Source organism: Amphiura filiformis, chromosome 14 (genome assembly GCF_039555335.1).
Source record: "Amphiura filiformis chromosome 14, Afil_fr2py, whole genome shotgun sequence".
NCBI classification, from domain to species: domain Eukaryota; kingdom Metazoa; phylum Echinodermata; class Ophiuroidea; order Amphilepidida; family Amphiuridae; genus Amphiura; species Amphiura filiformis.
Window position 1 is genome coordinate 23880009 of NC_092641.1, and position 17884 is coordinate 23897892.

General features: G+C 36.3%; 1 protein-coding gene across 1 annotated transcript; it reads right to left on the bottom strand.

Annotated features, from left to right (window-relative positions):
* Positions 1-4145: 4145 nt before the first annotated feature.
* On the bottom strand, positions 4146-17505 carry LOC140169857 (uncharacterized). The gene is made up of 7 exons (XM_072193170.1): positions 17048-17505; positions 15843-16032; positions 13922-14031; positions 12768-12841; positions 11253-11440; positions 10760-11023; positions 4146-9152 (listed from the first exon to the last, which is right to left on the bottom strand). The coding sequence occupies exons 1-7, from the start codon at positions 17117-17119 to the stop codon at positions 8914-8916; spliced, it is 1137 nt and encodes a 378-aa protein (XP_072049271.1). The 5' UTR covers positions 17120-17505; the 3' UTR covers positions 4146-8913.
* Between the last annotated feature and the right edge of the window lie 379 nt (positions 17506-17884).

Here is a 17884-nt window from a genome sequence, read left to right on the forward strand (position 1 = left end):
AAATCGCAAGATATACGTATTATGAAGCAGTTAGCCTATACCAGACAGAAGAAATCAAAGGAACTCAACTACATGTGCCTCAAAAATATGATGTCAAAGATGATACCTCAATTTCATTACCACTGTACCAGGTGCTCAACTTCTGAAAGAGGTCACTTCTCCCCACATATTTAACAAATTGGGGTCATTGATGATAGCAAAAGCAGGCTGTTACTATCAATTAAAGCAGTTTGAAAATGAAAAACTATGCAAGGAAAAATGGCAGAAGAAAAGTGAACAGCAACCCCAAGCACACTTCACAAATATGATGTCTTTTCTTTATCAATATGCCAAGATACTCTATAATAAAGGTAAAATTGTTTGCGGTAAGTAAAAAAATACTCTTTTTTCTTCTCTTGAAAATACAATGTTGTTCCGTCGAAGTAATAACATCAGAAGGGACAAAAGGTAGCGAAAATCAAATTGGAAACACATTAAAAATGCTGCTGCACTAAAAATTGCGAAATGTTATAGTATTGGTTGGGAGGTTAAAATGACTGTACGGTAAAGAAAAGAAAATACTTCCACAATCACAGTTCAATACATGGTAGATCAGTAAACAATTATCCCACATATTCAAATGTACCAAGAAAATAAATTGAAAATATCCAGAACCCTTAACAGCAGATTTCATCTTGGGACCATCAGCTTTATACATCAGAAAATGCATTACTCGGACCATAAATTGGCAAATTCAAAGTCGGCCATCACGTCACAACTTAGCAAAAATTTATACCATAGTTTCTTACATTTCAACTTATAAAATTTGGCACCCATACACAAGTTTGAGCAAAATCACAACCCAATTTTCAATAACGAGTCGTACAGTACCATAAATGAAAGCACTACGATTTGTTAAATTAGAAAATTCAGTTCTAACATACCGTGATGGAAGTTCTCTTTGTAGACACTGCAACACATTAAAAAAAGGGAGCTTCCATTTTTTTTTCAGCACTGCTGTTTTTTGTCTCAGTCAATTTTTCATTTGAATAAAAAGAAATTATTCTATAGACTTATATCCATCACTTTCAACTACTTCTTATATCACTGAAAAACAAACGCAGAAAATACAGATGTAGATCTAATACAAACATGTAACAGTCTCCCAACCAATACTTGCAAACTAGTTGAAAATAAATTTGGGCAGAGGGCTGGAAATTCTTAGGTACCTATGATGGGAAGAGTAAATGCATTTGTTACAAATATTTTCAAACAATATTTTTGGGAAGTGTAGAAATTCTAAAATTGAATATCTTTTATGGTCATAGCGATTCATTTTTTTGTGAAGCCTTATACCTGTTCTGTTGTTTTAGCTACAGTGTCTTTATTGACAATTAGTTCAGTTCCAATACTTGAAAAAGGCCAGGAAGATGTTCAGTATAGTTTTCTTTCGCCGTTATGTTTGAAAATCTTATAACAAATTGATATGATTGTTATAAATGTAGTATGAAAAAGTTGTAAATTGATCACAAATGACTGCTGTTGTTATTGATACAAGTATTTGCTACAAATTTTGCTTAAAACGGAATTCATCTGAAAATCAACATGCTTGAATATAATAAAAAAAGCCGGAACAGAATGTTGATATTGTATGTTACAGGAGCTAAGCATCATCAATGTGTACGTTGAAAACAAATGTATTAATTATTAAGATACGTACATTTATGGTTGGAATTATATCTGTTTATGTGATTATTTGGCGATCACCGAATGCTTGCCTAAATAAAAAAGTACAATTCTGCATTTTATTCAGGTAATTATTGTCAAATTTTAACTTGTAGATCTAACGTTCATTTCCAGGATGGTGATTTCATTCATTATGATATGACATTGATCGATCTACAAATAATGATCTACTTGCTACCAGTACCAAGGATGATGACGTGTGGTGATGATGCATCATTCAGTTGTGCAGGTATGTAGAGTAGGTTGTTGCCATGTTATATTATGGTCCCACGGTCCACATAACAGACGCTTGTAATTATGTGTGCATACAATCTAGCAAAATCTGTCCATTTGTTTTGTAAACAAAAAACCGAATACCGTATTTCGTCAAATAAACTCCCCCGGGGGTGTTACATTTTCCCAAGGGGCGTTTATTCAAGGTCAATTTTAGAACAATAATTCCCGTTAAAATCATTAGGAAAACTTAAAACTCGCGCTAAAATGACGAACTATGAACTAGAAACACTGACTTCTGATTCACTTCCGGGTTTCCAATCCAGAAATTATTGACGCTATTATCGACCATGTGGGCAACTTGGTAAGCTTGCTACACAAGATAGCATGGAAATATCTGCATTTTTGAAACATCTTGGCTGAAAAAAGTGGTGGGGGCATTTATTTGAGGGGGCCGACTATTTGACGAAATATGGTATGACTGACCCTGATACTTTGGGCCCATACGCTATTCAAACAACTTTCTTTAGGCCTAATTTGTCTCCATTTCTTTTATCCTCTTAGATTATCAGCCTGTGATGGACCAAGACTAAGAATGGGAGAGCGTGTTTGGAAGCGGTTCCACTGATCAAGGATCATCATAAGTAACTATCAAGGACATAACATGTTGTAAGTGTTCTCAAAATTGGGCAAGTGGATGTAAGGGTTTTGCAACAAAGCTCGTCAAATAAAGGCCTGGACCAAAAGGAAGTGGGTGGGATGATATCACTGTTTCATTCATAACATCTAAAAGGAGCACATTGCAGCCTAAAATTTCACCGGGATTATGAGGACAATTATGAGCTTTCTCCTTGACGCTAAAATCTGGTCACACATGTTCTGTTCAATCATTTTAAACAGCTGTATAGGTACATGTATTAAGTGAACTAAACACTTATTCTCTCCCTTCATTTTTATAACAGATTGGTGGTTTTAGCAAGACCGTAAAGGAACTCAAGACAGAAGTAAAATGTTTGAAGAGATGCTTACAGCTTCAATATATTTGCAGTCAAGTTGTACATCTGCACAGGAAGTGCAGCCTGAAGGAAAATTGGCCTTAAAAGTTTGAAAGTTATGCAAACTCACCTGAAAACTGAAGGAAGGAAGGTGGAAATGTTAACACTAGAGTGAAGTGGGAAAATGGCTTTTAAATACTTTTGACTTGACTGGCAGCTATGAGACATAAGTTGCTTAGCCTAGGGGATTCAAAACAATTTTTGGAACACAATCACAATTCTTGGAATGTATAAGCAGATCACTTGTGATCCAAAGTGAAAACTGTGTTGCATATGCCATTCTTTTTTTTTTTGGTAGTGCAGGGCTGTGACCCCGCATTTTAAGCTCATGACCTCACTTGAGCCCACATGACCTCACTTGAGCACACATGACCTCATTTGCCATTGGGACATATGCTGCAGCAAAAAATACACAAAAAATAAACTAAACAAGAAGTAACTTTGTTTGGATCTTGTTGGCGCATAGATCTACAAGGATTCAAAAAGTGCATTTTGCACCATGCAACATCCTTATTCAGACTTAAATTGAACTTTAACCTTTCTCAAATTAATGTGCCAACATGATCCGAATTAATTTTAAAGTGTAAATTGTTTGGGAGCATCCAAATAAACTAAACATGAAGTAATTTTGTTTGGATCTTGTTGGCGCATAAATCTACAAGATCTTGAAAAGTGTACGCCATGCGACAGCCTTTTTATACCAAATGCTGGCCTCAAGAAAATTGTCAAAAAAACAATTAAAAAATCCCAAATTTTTTGCTTTAAATTCTTATCAGAAAGTAACTTTGTCTACCATCTGGTGTCATATTCCCAGTTAATGCCGCGCGACAAAACGACAGTCCAAAAATGCAACAAAATGGTAAGATTTGACCTTTGACCTGTATTATCTCTGTGCCAAGAAGCTCCTGGCAATTTAATATGCACGTTTGTTTCAGGACTAGGTGTTCTTTCATATGGACTTGTTATTTTCATGTGATTTTTATGGCACTTTGAGATGTAAAACCATAAAAAATGGCACAAGGGTAACTTTTCATCTACGCTAAGATCTAAGCCATAATAACGTGAATTATGATGTGTAAAACACTCTTTTTCTTTTGACATTTTTTCCCGAATGTACTGGTCCTCATTCAAGACCTTTGGGGACAGTGCACAAGTAATTTTATCGCAGTAGTAAACAAGATGGAGACTAATTATAAAACATATCAAAATACTTTATTTCAGTACTGGTTTTATTCATAATTATGTAATTATATTAATTTATGTAATAACATAAAACCTTGAATCATGTATTTATATGAAACCGGTTGGACTGAAGATAACTTTAAAGATCCATTCAGTGATCCCAGCGCAAGTGTAAAAAAATTAGAATTGTTTATAAATTGCTTAAAAATGAAGGATAAGTCATTCAAATTGTCATTTGGTATTTTTGAAATGACAAATTTGGCAACAAAACGAAGAAAACAGCAGTACTGGCGGTTGAAGCCCCATTCAAATACATGTAGCTAATTTAGATACTGTCAGTATCTAAATTACAGATTTGTGTAAAATGTCTTATTTTGTCGTAAATACACGGCTTTCGGATGAACCACTCGCAGGCTATGTTAGCACATCTATGACAATGACAAAGGTACCAAAATCTGAATTTTGATGATTTTTACGATCGTCCAGATGAGCAAATCACTGAATGGGCCTTTAATTTCAGTGTTGGTTTAATTTCATAATAAATTCATTTTAAGTATAATATTTACATAATATATTTTTAGCCCAATCAGTTGCATGAAAGTCACTGTTTTATAATTATTGCTGTACACAATGTATGCAGTGATTAAGCAAATGACCTGTGATACTGAGTACTGACCCATTACATCAAAACATGTGTGTTGAAGGAAACTTACTTTAAACATGAAGAAATATGTACAGTATAGAAAAATAAAGAAAACGTTTAAGAACTTTGATATATTTTTCACATAACATCAATACTCATCCAACACCAATGTGTTTGATGGTACAATGTGTCCCATAAAAAGGTTACATGTAGAAATTGAACCGCATTTTGTGATGATACAACAAAACAATGTCATTTTTTCAGATATTATTTATTCATCCTTCTTGTAACTATTTGCTTAGTTTCAAGTCCGTATCTTAAACGCAACATAACTTATGAGCGCAAGATGACAGGGGTGTCAAGAGTGGGTAACTATCAAAATATCGCACAACGAAAGTTAAACACAAGCGCGCCTTTGTTTTGAGATTTTTTCTTTATTACTTTTTATGTTTATCATATTTTTCATTGTTGAACTTATTACAAAAAACAAACATATTGCAAAATTAAATATTGTGTACTGCAAATAAATCAGTTTTAGAGCTTCTTGACTCTTGGTGGTAAAAACTAAAGGAATAGGGTCATTAGAGCAGAACACGTTTTCGGTGAAAGTAGTTATGCACGCTGTATCTCCTGTCATCAAAATAGTGAACTGAAGAACAATCTTAAGCATTTAGGCCTTGATTGGATTTTGTTGACTTGAAATCGCTGTTGTTTGTTTTTACATTTCTGACTGAACTCTTGATATAAAACTGAACAAGTTTTGTTCTTTGTTTATCAGAATAAAATACTGCATCTGCCATGCTATGGCTGGGCCTGCTCAAGTGCCCCGCCAAATGCACGGTGGCTGTGACGGTGGTATGAACCTCGTCTTGTATACACGTAAAGAGCTTGGTCAGGAATGCCTAGAATGCGGACTAAGTACGTAGGTTGTGAACTTGACATTCACAGGGGTACTAGTAGAGGGTACATAGATTATGTCATGAAAAGGTTATTTATATTTGTTAACATTAACTTAGATTATTTTAAAAAATCTACATGTAACCTTTTTTTGGGACACCCGGTATTTTAAAGCAACAGAGCGGTTCATGAACTTGGTTAAGAAATCTAAATATATATTTTTGAAGACAATTGTTATGTTTTTGAGTTATAGGTTACATTTGTTTATATTGGAGTTCACATTAACAGTTATAAACCAATACTTAAGTTTTTCTGGACCTTTTTTCCTGAATTTGAATAGGGCCTACATCCAAATCTTGTCAGTAGTTTAAAGTGAAAGCTCCACTTTTGGTTCAAGTTCCTTTGGGGAATTAGTCAAGGTTAAAATTTATCTTTGTACATTTTGTTCTGCCTGTGGAGAACTGGCCAGACGGGGCTTCATATTTAAAATAATATTCTTTACAGGTTCCAGTTGTAGTTTTGAATACCCAAGTCACTGAACACTGGTTATATAAATTGTAGATATTGCCCAATTATAAGCAAACAAGTGTGTTTCCTGTAGGTTGCTTTAATGCAAAATGCATTTTTGTGTGTGTTTTGTTTTGTCCGAATTTTTTTTGTTCTGTTTAAAAAAAAAAGTGACACAATTGTTAAACAAATTAAGTGTGATCTACAGGAAACCAACTTGCCAGACACCATTAACCCCCTGAGCACTACCTGCCGATCTAACATTGCTTCTGATTGGTTAATTACATGATATTTTCACTTTAATCACCAATCAGAAAGGAGCTTTGCAAATAATTCACCCCATTTTTTTTGTGTGGTGAAATTGTTCTAACAATGTTGCTGATTGGGCCAATTGATAATGAAAACTTCTCTTTGGCCAATCAGCAGGTAGTTCTCATGGGGTTAACAAACAACAATTCCACATGACTGCCTCTGTACTGGTTGTCACTGTTGATCAACCAAAGGGAGAGCACTGTGTACTTCATTTGAACAAAATTCTATAGTTGTGTTGGTTTATTGTGAGTGTGACCCTTAAACTTTGACACATATACATCTACATTTGTACATTCATTGAATGACCTTTGAAGATTTGGGTACAAAAACTCATACTCTGCAACTTGAGGTCAAATTTTGCACTATGATTATGTGATTGAGGTTATTGGACTATGCCATTGAGATGAGGCTTTTGTGGTCCATAGTGAAGGACAATTTCATATCTTGTAACCATGGTAACACATGGTGTGTTTTTTCATGGTTGCTTAACATTTTCAGAACTACCAAATAAAATAAATCCTTGTGGAAAAAAAATAAAACGAGTGTTGCTGTGGTTTTGTGGAATGGACTAAGGTAAAAGTTAAATAATTTATGGTGGTACTGATACAAGGGGAAGATAATTTGCATTTGTATTGTTTTGTACCTAAGCGCAGGTACGTATCCCAATTCCCAACTTTGCTTTTGATCGCGTACTTGCACACCAATTATCAAGTCAATGTACGCGATTTAATGCTGCGCCCACCGGGCCACACAGTGACGTCGCTGCCTCGGGAAGCCAAATGGACTAACTCTGCAATATCATGGCAAAGATGCATCCAAACCTTTTTAAGGGTATACGATGTATTGTTGGTCGAAGCAGCCAAAAAAAGTAGTTCACAGCATCTTGCGAATGGTAGTGAGCTTTAGCAAAAATTGCATTGCTCAATTTGTAGCGAGCGTGTAGAAGAATTCAAATAACACATATACTTTTGTAGGTCCTGTGGTTCTTGAGTTATGTTGTAACTTGTAAAGAGGGCTGAAACAACACTTTTGTAAAACGTACATAACTCATTAACAACAATAAATTAAGCAAGTTTTCAAAGTATATGATTTGTAGAATGAACTTTTGCAAAACACCAAAGTGTTATTTTTCAATAATATATTGATTCAGATAATGAATATCGATTTTTTTGGCTGCTTCGACCAACAATACCTCGAATACCCTTAAAGATGCAAGTTATCATTTGATTTCAGGCTTTGCCGATCCTAGCGCACTATTTTGGTCTCCCTGCGTGACAAACCAATAGGGGATTACCATAGCGTCAAGGATGCGACAATTCTGAGTTGGGTCCTCCATGGTTCAATCTTGTCTATATGTGACCATCCAGCACAACTGAGCCCTGAAGTCGCCAATCATCATTTTTGAGATATTCGACGAAAATATTCTGCTGGAAATTAGCTTTAAAATGATGTATATCATGTCTATAGTACTTGACATTTAAGTAGTGAAAAATCAATAAAACAGTCAATAAATCCTTTGTTTCCTATTGTTAATTGTTAAGTTCAATGGAGCATATCTCAATAGTGGCACTGGCGACATCCGGGCTCAGTTGTGGTGGATGGTCACATATGTGATGCGATCAAGCAAAATCAGTCGGAACTCGAACATTTCAAATTTTCAGTTTCTGAGATAGTAAAAAACGTTTACAAATCTGCATTTTGCAGAAAACCCAATTAAAATTGAACAACCAGTTCCAAAGGTATGAGCAATTAAAGAGTTTCCAAAACAGAAATATTTCCTTTGTTTGGCTATATCTCAAAATCAGTATTTGCGAGTTCCGACTGATTTTGCTTGATCGCATCACATATTGTCCCACTTGCCTTGCAGGCTCTTGAAATGGAATAATCTATCTTTCACCTCCTAATTATATTTCAACCAACGCACTCACAGACACCCAGCAATTACAAAAATGGTTTTAAAACGTTATGAACACTTTACAGGTTGTAAATTCAAATGTTTAGATAGCATTTAAATGTTTGATCGCTAAAAGTATATAAAGGTCATAAAAAGGTTTTCAAACGTTTTATGTGAAAAACATTGCAACAGAATTTGAAAAATGTAAAAATTCTAGTACGAAATATTTTTTGCAAACATTCCTGCAAAACATTTTGTCAGCTCTTGAATAACATTAGGGATGAAATCAAAACTCGACCGCCAGTTCCATCCGGTTGCTATTGTTCTGAACAATGGCAACCGGACGGAACCGCCAATGGAGTTTTGATTTCATCCCTTATGTTTAATGGTTTGTATTCAAGTTTCTGAAAATGTTTTTGGAACGTTATTAAAACATTTTCTGTGAAACGTTTTGTGATTGCTGGGTAGTTAATATTGTATACCCGCTAAGAAGGGGTCACTGTAAATGAGCAATGTCCAGTGTTCCCAGCTTCATCTGTAGCATAATACACTATGACTGTTGTTATGTTCAGCGGAAATGTGTCTGCAGACCGATGAGTTGATGTCACTGAAATCTTGGATGGATCTGATACATTATCTAAGACCGCAGGTTCATCCCATTCATACCCGTCAGAGCCAACTCGGACCGTGGATGTTGGGCATGTCAGTACTGGGAGCTCTGTATCTATTGGTAGAAAAAATGTCAGATGACACATATAATGAACTATTCCAGTTGAAATCTATACAATCTATACCCAATATCCCGGAGGGGGTTCTTATTGATTGAAGGTATACGGGGATGTGCCACGGTTTTGGGGTACTTTTTCAGCAATTTTGGTATATCAATGGGTGGGTTTTCAGTGGAGACCAATGCGCCCAATTGGGCGCATTTGGGCAAAAGAGCCCCTAAAATTGCCCAGTTAGGGCAAATTTGGGTGCTTTTTGGGTGTTTTTGTGAAAAATTGGTATACTGATGGGTGGCAAAAACAGCAAAAAGTAGGTTAGAGAAAGTCAGCATCTGAAAGTCTGCGTGGCACATCCCTGTAATTTTTTTTTCGAAGACCCCCCCCGGGCCCAATATGGATTACCTGAATGGGTGATTCGATTTGAAATATACACCCCCTGTGTGGGAGATTAAGGTAATGTCTTCCATAAAGAGTGTCTGGATTTCAACTGGTATTACCCAATAGGGGACATGTTGAAGGCGCCGGCGTGCACATTATCGTGCCCCTGGTGCCACTCAAGTGTGATAGTGTACGCCGCGTGACCAAATTTTTGTGAAACACCCCCTAAACGAGTTTTACTCTACCAGCAAATTAAGCCCCTTAATAAGGTAATTTAATATAGAATTTACCCCCTAATGCGTTTTTGGCTTGTAAAAATGCAACAAATCAATGTACCCTTTTTGGACTCGTAATTTACCAAAAATTTGAAAAGGTACCCTAAACAAGTTGTTCAGTTTCAGAAAACTACCCTTATTCTTGAAAATCAGTGTTTTTAGACCCCTAAATGCGTCACGCGCGAAACTTTACTTGCCTAAAAAAACGCCCCTTTTTACTTTTTTTTTTGTCACGCATGCGTACAGACCATTTATGTGAGTGGTCCCCCGGGCCCAAAGGCCATTATTGTCATTGTATTTACAAAATAACGTCACATAATTGAAACACATCTTACAGATATTGAGAAAGCATTCATAAATATATGCGTGTAACCGGACTGGCCCTATCCCAAACATGTCTTTTTAAATTCAGGAAAAAAAATTCCTATACCCAGAAAACACAATAAAAATAAATTTACATTTCAATTATTTCGTATATTAGGGAAGGTATGTCAAAATCATGGAATATTAAAAGGGTCAAAGGTCAATCACACATCAGGCGATAACTAACCGTTTTTGAATGAAAGTCTCAATATTGTAATGGCACAAATTAAAAACCAATCTGATTCAAAGCCAACCGACCGACTCTCATAAATATTTTTCTACGTCTTCCAAAACCCAAACGAAAAATATTTTGTTGCATTATCTTCAGAACACAAAACTAAGAAGCTGTTTCAAATTCCGTGGACGCAAGACTAAGAATTTGATCTTAAGAAAATGTTACCCGCTAGTTTCTAGGGGCAATAGTAGTGGAGGGCGCTCAAACCTGAAAATTTGCATAACTGTTTAAACCCCATAAAAGCGAAATGCCGATTTGGGGATGCCACAATATGTACAACTATTCCTTTTATCCTTCCTTATATAAACTTTGTTGAAGAATCCAAATTGAGAACAAAAAACCTCATAAACTTTACCTTCTATTTCAATCTCAAATGTGCACTCTGCCATAGCACCCCCATTCTCCAGACTTGAGTAGATTGCCCTATAAGTTACAGGTGTGGTACCCACCGGAAACAATTCAATAGGCTCCGGATTTAATCTCCATACACGCGGAATCTCGCCATTTATTTCTTGTACCTCGGCGGGTTTAACATGGAATGGTAGAACAAGTCGCCGGGTAGGAAGACTTGGGTCCGTACTGAATCTCACATTGGGGCAAACGAGTTGTGGCACAGGAGCTGCATTTAAAAAACATCTAACATTAAATATATTAAAACTGATCAGCTATTTATCTCTTTGTAGGAACACTTGCGTGAGTGTGACCGATCTCCCACTCTCCCCGTTCCACACACACACATCCACCTGCCCCAAAACACCCCTGCACCATTATTACCCCCTTCTCGAAGAAAAATAATAAAGGTCATGTTGACGCCCCTGAATTCTCTGTGCAAATTTTGACAAACTTACGATTTTTAGCCTTAATCCATAATTCCAACATTCCCAGCTCGATTCCGACGTATGTTGACGCTAAAGATTGAGGCAATGTCTCAAGAATCATTTGGGTTCTCTCTCGTCGCAGTTTGTGAAATGCTACTGGTGTAGCATAAAGGCTTAAATAGATGTCTACAACGAGCAGTAGTCCTAATGAGTCAGGTCTGAAATGAGGACATTTAAATTATTATATTTGTAGATTAACCAGATGGATGAACTATGGATAAATACAATAAGGAGGTTAATAGTCCTATGTCTAATCCAAAACCAATAGCTGCAACAATCGCTTAAGTCATCTTAGGTAAATAATTTAGTACCATTGATAAAGTCATCATTCTTATCTTAGATATCATCTATCGATGAAGTTATCGTAGGTAGATAGCAATCATTGATGAAGTATATAAAGTCTGCACAAAAAGTAACTCAGCTGTTATTATATATACGCCTACAGATTCAGAACTAATAATTGTTTTCAAAATATTTCAACATAAAAAGAAGGATGATTTATTTAAGCGTATTTTGATACCCCATTTGTCCAATTTTGTTCAATATTGACAATGCAGCAGTGTTTTGAAAGAAAAATACCCCAATTTAAAAGTTGCAGTTATTTGTATTGATTTGAAGCGCGACGATAATGGCGGGCTTTACGTGTTTACAGTGCTGGCATTATAACCATTGATCGCTGTAAACAGCAACTTTTAAATTCGGGTATTTTTCTGTAAAAGCACTACTATGTTGTTAATATTGAACGACATTTGACGAATGGGGTATCAAAATGCGTGTAAATAAATCGTCCTTCTCTCTATGTTGAAATATTGTGAAAACAATTATTTGTGCTGAATCTATAGGCGTATTTATAACAGCTGAGTTACTTTTTGTGCAGACTTTACATAAGGAGATACCACCCATTGACGAAGTCATCAAATAGATATATCCCAAGTTATTATATGTAAATGACCCCAATTTCTGATAGCACCAGTCTAGCTACATGGGTACATATCATCCACTGAAGAAGTCATCTTAGGTTACGTGCACTCAGAAGTAATCTTAGGAAGATAGCACCCATTTATGAACACGGTTGTTTGATGTAATATAAAACTGTCATTTTTAAGAAAAGTTGAAAACTGATGGCGCTATTTATCTAAAATCTTGTTTGCATCTTTATAAGATGTATAAAGGTATTAGAACATCAGAAACAATACTTCCAAATGGCAAGAACATTTTCAAAAAACTTTTTGTATCATGAAATGTAAGGAATACGGTAAGTCATATTATTTGGCTAATTTAAATTTAAAATAGCGCCCTCAATTTGCACACAAATTAAATATTTATAGAAAAAAATTTACCACAAAACAGCAGAAAAAGATAAATAATTTGATATAGAAACGAAAATCTATCTTTAAAATTGCTTTAAAATATACGTGTAAAAATCGTATATTATGACTTAAAACTGAAATGCTTGGTTCTTTTTGATCTTTCCAAGAAACTTACTTGATAGGACTCTTCTTGTTTTTAAACTTCATTTCAACTCGATCATACCCGATGTCAGTCAGGGCTCTTTCAAACTGTGAACAAATGTATATATCCATAGCATGAAGAATTTCAGTATTAAACAATCCAGAAACAAAAACCTTAAAAAAACATTCAGCGATCTGAGTTACGATTTGCAAAAATTGATACCTTACATAATTTATACATTTCACAAGTTAAATTCGAGGAATAATCATTTTGTCATGTCTTGTAGATCATAATCTTAGTGTCTTCAAGCATGAGAATTTTCAGGCTTTTGTCTGAGTTCAGGTAGATTTATTGTTCAAATTTACTCATTTTTATTTTTTGCAACCTGTTCTGGGCCTTTTAAGGGTAGACGAGGTATTGTTGGTCGAAGCAACCTAAAAATCGATTTTCATTGTCTAGATCAATATATTATTGAAAATTAACACCTTGATGTTTTGCAACAGTTCATTCTACAAATCGTATTCTTTGCAAACTTGCTTAATTTATTGTTGTTAATGAGTTATGTACGTTTTACAAAAGTGTGGTTGTTTCAGCCCTCTTTACAACGTAACTCAAGAACCGCAGCACCTAAAAAAGTATATCTATGATATTTTAATTCTTCTACACGCTCGCTATGAATTGAGCAATGCAGTTTTTGCCAAAGCTCACTACCATTTGTAAGATGCTGTGAACTACCAAATCACAACAGTTTAAAATAATTAATAACCTTAAGGCCGAATTCACGCGCTTTTTCAGGAAGCCATTCTCATGCCTGAATTATTTAGATTATTGCCGCAAGTCTCATTTTGGCGCATCTGGTATAAAATTGTCCGCCTTTTATAGGTCAATTTTCATATAGCAATGGGTCTTTTGGTTTTTTTTTACACATACCCATAATTTCACTGGAGCTGGAGCCCAAATTTTATTTTTTTTGTAAATATTTTTACAAACATTTCGCAAAATTGTGTAAATTTGGCCTCGGGTATAAAAAATTGTCAAATTTTCTTGGACAATTCTCGGAAGCACATGCATACCCAAACCAAACCCGAGTTCTGCCCCCCTGGCGAGAGACGAAGTGACACAGACGGATAAAACTTAACATTGAAAATAAATTGAACCTTTTTGTAAAATACTGTGATCAGGCTTACCGATAATATGGTGTTATGTGTTACAGTCTGATATTGAACACTTGACTTGTCATCATATTCTTCGATGTAGACTTCCCTTACGATAACATAAGTTTCCAAATGAACCTCACCTGCAAAGGAATAAAGACACATAATTATACTTGCATAAAGTAGCCACAAAAAAGGAAGGTTGCTTGTGTTAATTGGTGTCATGTATGTAAAATGAGAATTACTTCAAACATAATCGATTGCTAAACATAACCAGATTACTTTATCAATATTTTGCCTGAACCTTTTTGTCTTACGCTATGGAATAGCTGTAAGACTGTAAGAACGCTGTTATCTGTCCATTTGTCCGTGTGAAATTGTAGGCATATCCACATTCTCAATCTGTGTTTCCAATCGCTACTAAACAGGAATAAATGTAATAAAGTTGGTATTATGTGTGACAAGTTTGTTCAACAGAAAAATTATATCGGATTATGTTTTACTTTTGATGTTAAAATCGTTTTTGTTAATTGATTTAAATGTTTTTCCATTTCCATCAGTGGCAGTGCATCGTAAAAAGGTGAACATTATGCTCTCTGTAAAGTTTATCACTGTGATTTGTATATTGCCGGAGACGATGGACACAATATTAAAATACATATATAGTAAAGGCTAAACACATAAAAAATGCCAAAGCAGAAGAAAGAGCTGTTGGTATGTCTACAATGTGAAAATCAGATACATAGACATAGTGTACCCGCGTAGTGTACAAACCTGGATTTTAAAATGTATTCCTTGGTGACCAAATTAATGTGTTGCAAAACCAGCTTGTCTTGGCAATTGATACATTCTAATTTCAAATACTTTGGGGGGGCGCCGGCCACACTGGCCCCTGGACCCTCTCACAGGCGGGCCCTGGACCCCATCACTCATTAATTAATGTAGCAGAGGCTTAGGAAAGATACCCGTTTTCCCAAAATAATACAGTAATATAATAACTTCCATTCCCTAAGATAATCTCCCGGTGACACATCTTCTTGCAATAGAAACGGCGCAACATAACATCGCACACGCCGCTGATCTCTTTGCAATACAAACCGCGCAAAATAGCGTAAGACACGTTAGGCGGTCTGCTTGTTAACTCATATGGATGCAAATATTTTGACAAAAATCGTCAAAAAAGCCTAAAAACGTAGAATATCATGCGACCAGCATCTCAAAGAGGATAGATGATTTACGTGTCCCCTTTCATGGCTCCGCCAGTTGGTCGTAGTTTCCCATCGAGTATGGATGGAGCTAGTCTAAGATTAAGATTGAGCTATTCCAGTTCAAATCCTTACACCTCCTATATGACAGACACGTCCTTTATCTTCCACATAGGGAGTGTAAGTTACCTGAATGAACAACTCCATTATTTTGAAATCTATAGACGAATCGAATTTCACGCATTCCTGCACCTCAATGGCAGCCATAGCTGGATCTCCGTCGGCTCTATTTCACCTAAAATGTGAAATGATGCGGCCTTGGAGGGTATTTTAAACTGCATTCTATCACCCGTGTTACACGTCAGACAAAAGAATGATGACAATTTACAACACAAAATAATCTAATATCGATTTTAAGCGGCTTTAATCCACCCAATTGGGCAGTTACAACACCAGTTTGGTGCTGCGGGGACCCAATAATGGCCGACCAAATCCTGACCATGACTTGGCTCGTTGGATTCGTCTATACCCACTTTGTTAAATATTAAGGGTCGATGTCTACCATAAAGTTATCGGTGTATGGATTTCAACTTCATGCTTCATCTCTTCTGTAAAAACACGACCGGTCCAAAGTTATATATATATGTATATATTCTTGATAAAGTTGAATTTTAATATTTGCTTTAACCTTTGACGAGCGAGTACTACCGTACGTGATGCTTAATACTGATCATGTATTTCTTACTTACGACTTGACGGGGCAGCATAGAAGCATATCAATGAAATGATGAATATGATAAGACAGATGGTTAAGATGACAAACCAGACGCCGGCGGGAACTCGTTTTTGTTGCGTGAATTTGATAGGTTTTTCTTGGCGTTGGTGTTGACGTTCTTGTTCTGCCTTACGGTCGTGTTCGCGGTAAACGTGAGGATCAGTCTGTAAGAATACAATGAATGTTTAGGGGCTGTACAGTAATCATGAGCTCCCGAGAGAGCGGTTCCAAACGGCGTGCTCGCCGCTACCCCTCCCCCATTCTGGCAAAAAATGCTCACTTCTCTGTCTCCACCTGTATGCACACGCTAACTTTTAGGACGCACCAATTTGCAATCCTTATATGGTGTAGATTATATTATGCGTGCCTATCGAGAAGGAAATTTTGCATATTTGAACGTTTCCGTACTGTTTATCTAAGCTTTTAAGGTGCTTGATAGACATGATACAATAATGTGTGCCAAAAAATACCCCCTTCCGACTTGCTAAAAATTGCTTGCCCCCTCCACTCTTTTTAGTCTCCTGGGATCACAATTATTGTGCAAGCCCTTAATGAGATGGATAAGAACCGTCAGTCAGAAAATAAGCAGTGACACTGCCAGATTCCTATTGGGGACTCCTGCAGAGGTACACCTTTGCTATGGTACTTGGCTGGTACTGTGATGTACCAGGGGAATACCTGTGTAGTACCAGTGCTGGTGGGTTCTGCGCAGTAGCAGCATTGGTACAGTGTAGGTACTCAGTGTGTACCAGTCCGATACCGTGGCAACGATGTAAGAGTGCAGGCAGCTCCATAGGAATCTTGTAGTGTATAAGGTAGCTTAAGGTGGCGGGACCGGGGAGGAGAGCAGGGGAAGACATGCGTGGGCAATATTATATTTTGGGATTGACGGATCTCAGAGTGCCGTTTGAAATCTCAAAGGAGTGCAAACTAGGCTCTCTTGCACCCCAAACTACACGAATACTGTACCTCCCCCTGCCATCCCCGGGTTACGCCTCTGCTCTCAAAACTATTCGGGGATATAACCTAAAAAGTCATCGCAGTAAGCTCGCTAAGTTTAAACTATGACCACAATTAATTATGTCTATATTTAAATAATAAGAGCAATGTATATATTTATGTTTTTAATTGCCTTTTCAAATCCGAAGTTATACCCTGAACAGAAAGGAAGGAACTAACCGTAACTTTTGGAGTTTCGTTACCGTCATATCCATCGTTTATTTGCGTTGCAGTTGCCGATGCATCCGCCATTGTCGAATAAAAAATCCAAACGGAAGACCACTACAAACTTTCTTCATAAACTCAACACCAGTTCAAGCCCGTCAGTGTATTCCAATACAAGTCGGTATTTCGCAAATAAAGAATTTTGACGATTGTTGTTGTGATCTAAACCCACATCCACACTAAGTTTAATCAAATCTTGTAGGTCCTGGCTGTAAATTGTTTGTACATGTCTTTTATTTCCCTTTGAATAATTATAAATTTCATTGGAAAATCCAAGTATGCAGTATAGACTAATAACACAGTTGGTGTATCAGGAATAGTTGTCAAGTTTAAGTACATGCACCAATGCACACGCTAAAAGGATACGCCAAATAGTGTGACAACTACGTCATATTAGTCTGGGTAAGGCTCACACAATACCATACGATTTACTTTATTTCCAGCCCAATGCATTTGACCTAGCTTTATTTTAAATGATGATTGCTTTAAATTATTGTTGATCATTCCACAGACGTATCAAGCGCATTTTACTGATTGTTGTATTGCTTGTGGTTGCTTTCTTACGTAGATAGCAGTTTAATAGCGCCAAATTGAGATTTCGTCTCCACATAATTATAGCACCTGGAGCACTAGGGTTAATATGGTTATGGTTATTGCTCCAGGATTTATTGTTAAATGAAGTCACTGGCAATCACAACATTTTGTCTTATATGTTAGAATAATAATTATCAAGCTTTCTGAATTCAATGCACAATCAGTAGTTCTTCTTGACCACTTTAATGTCCACCACGA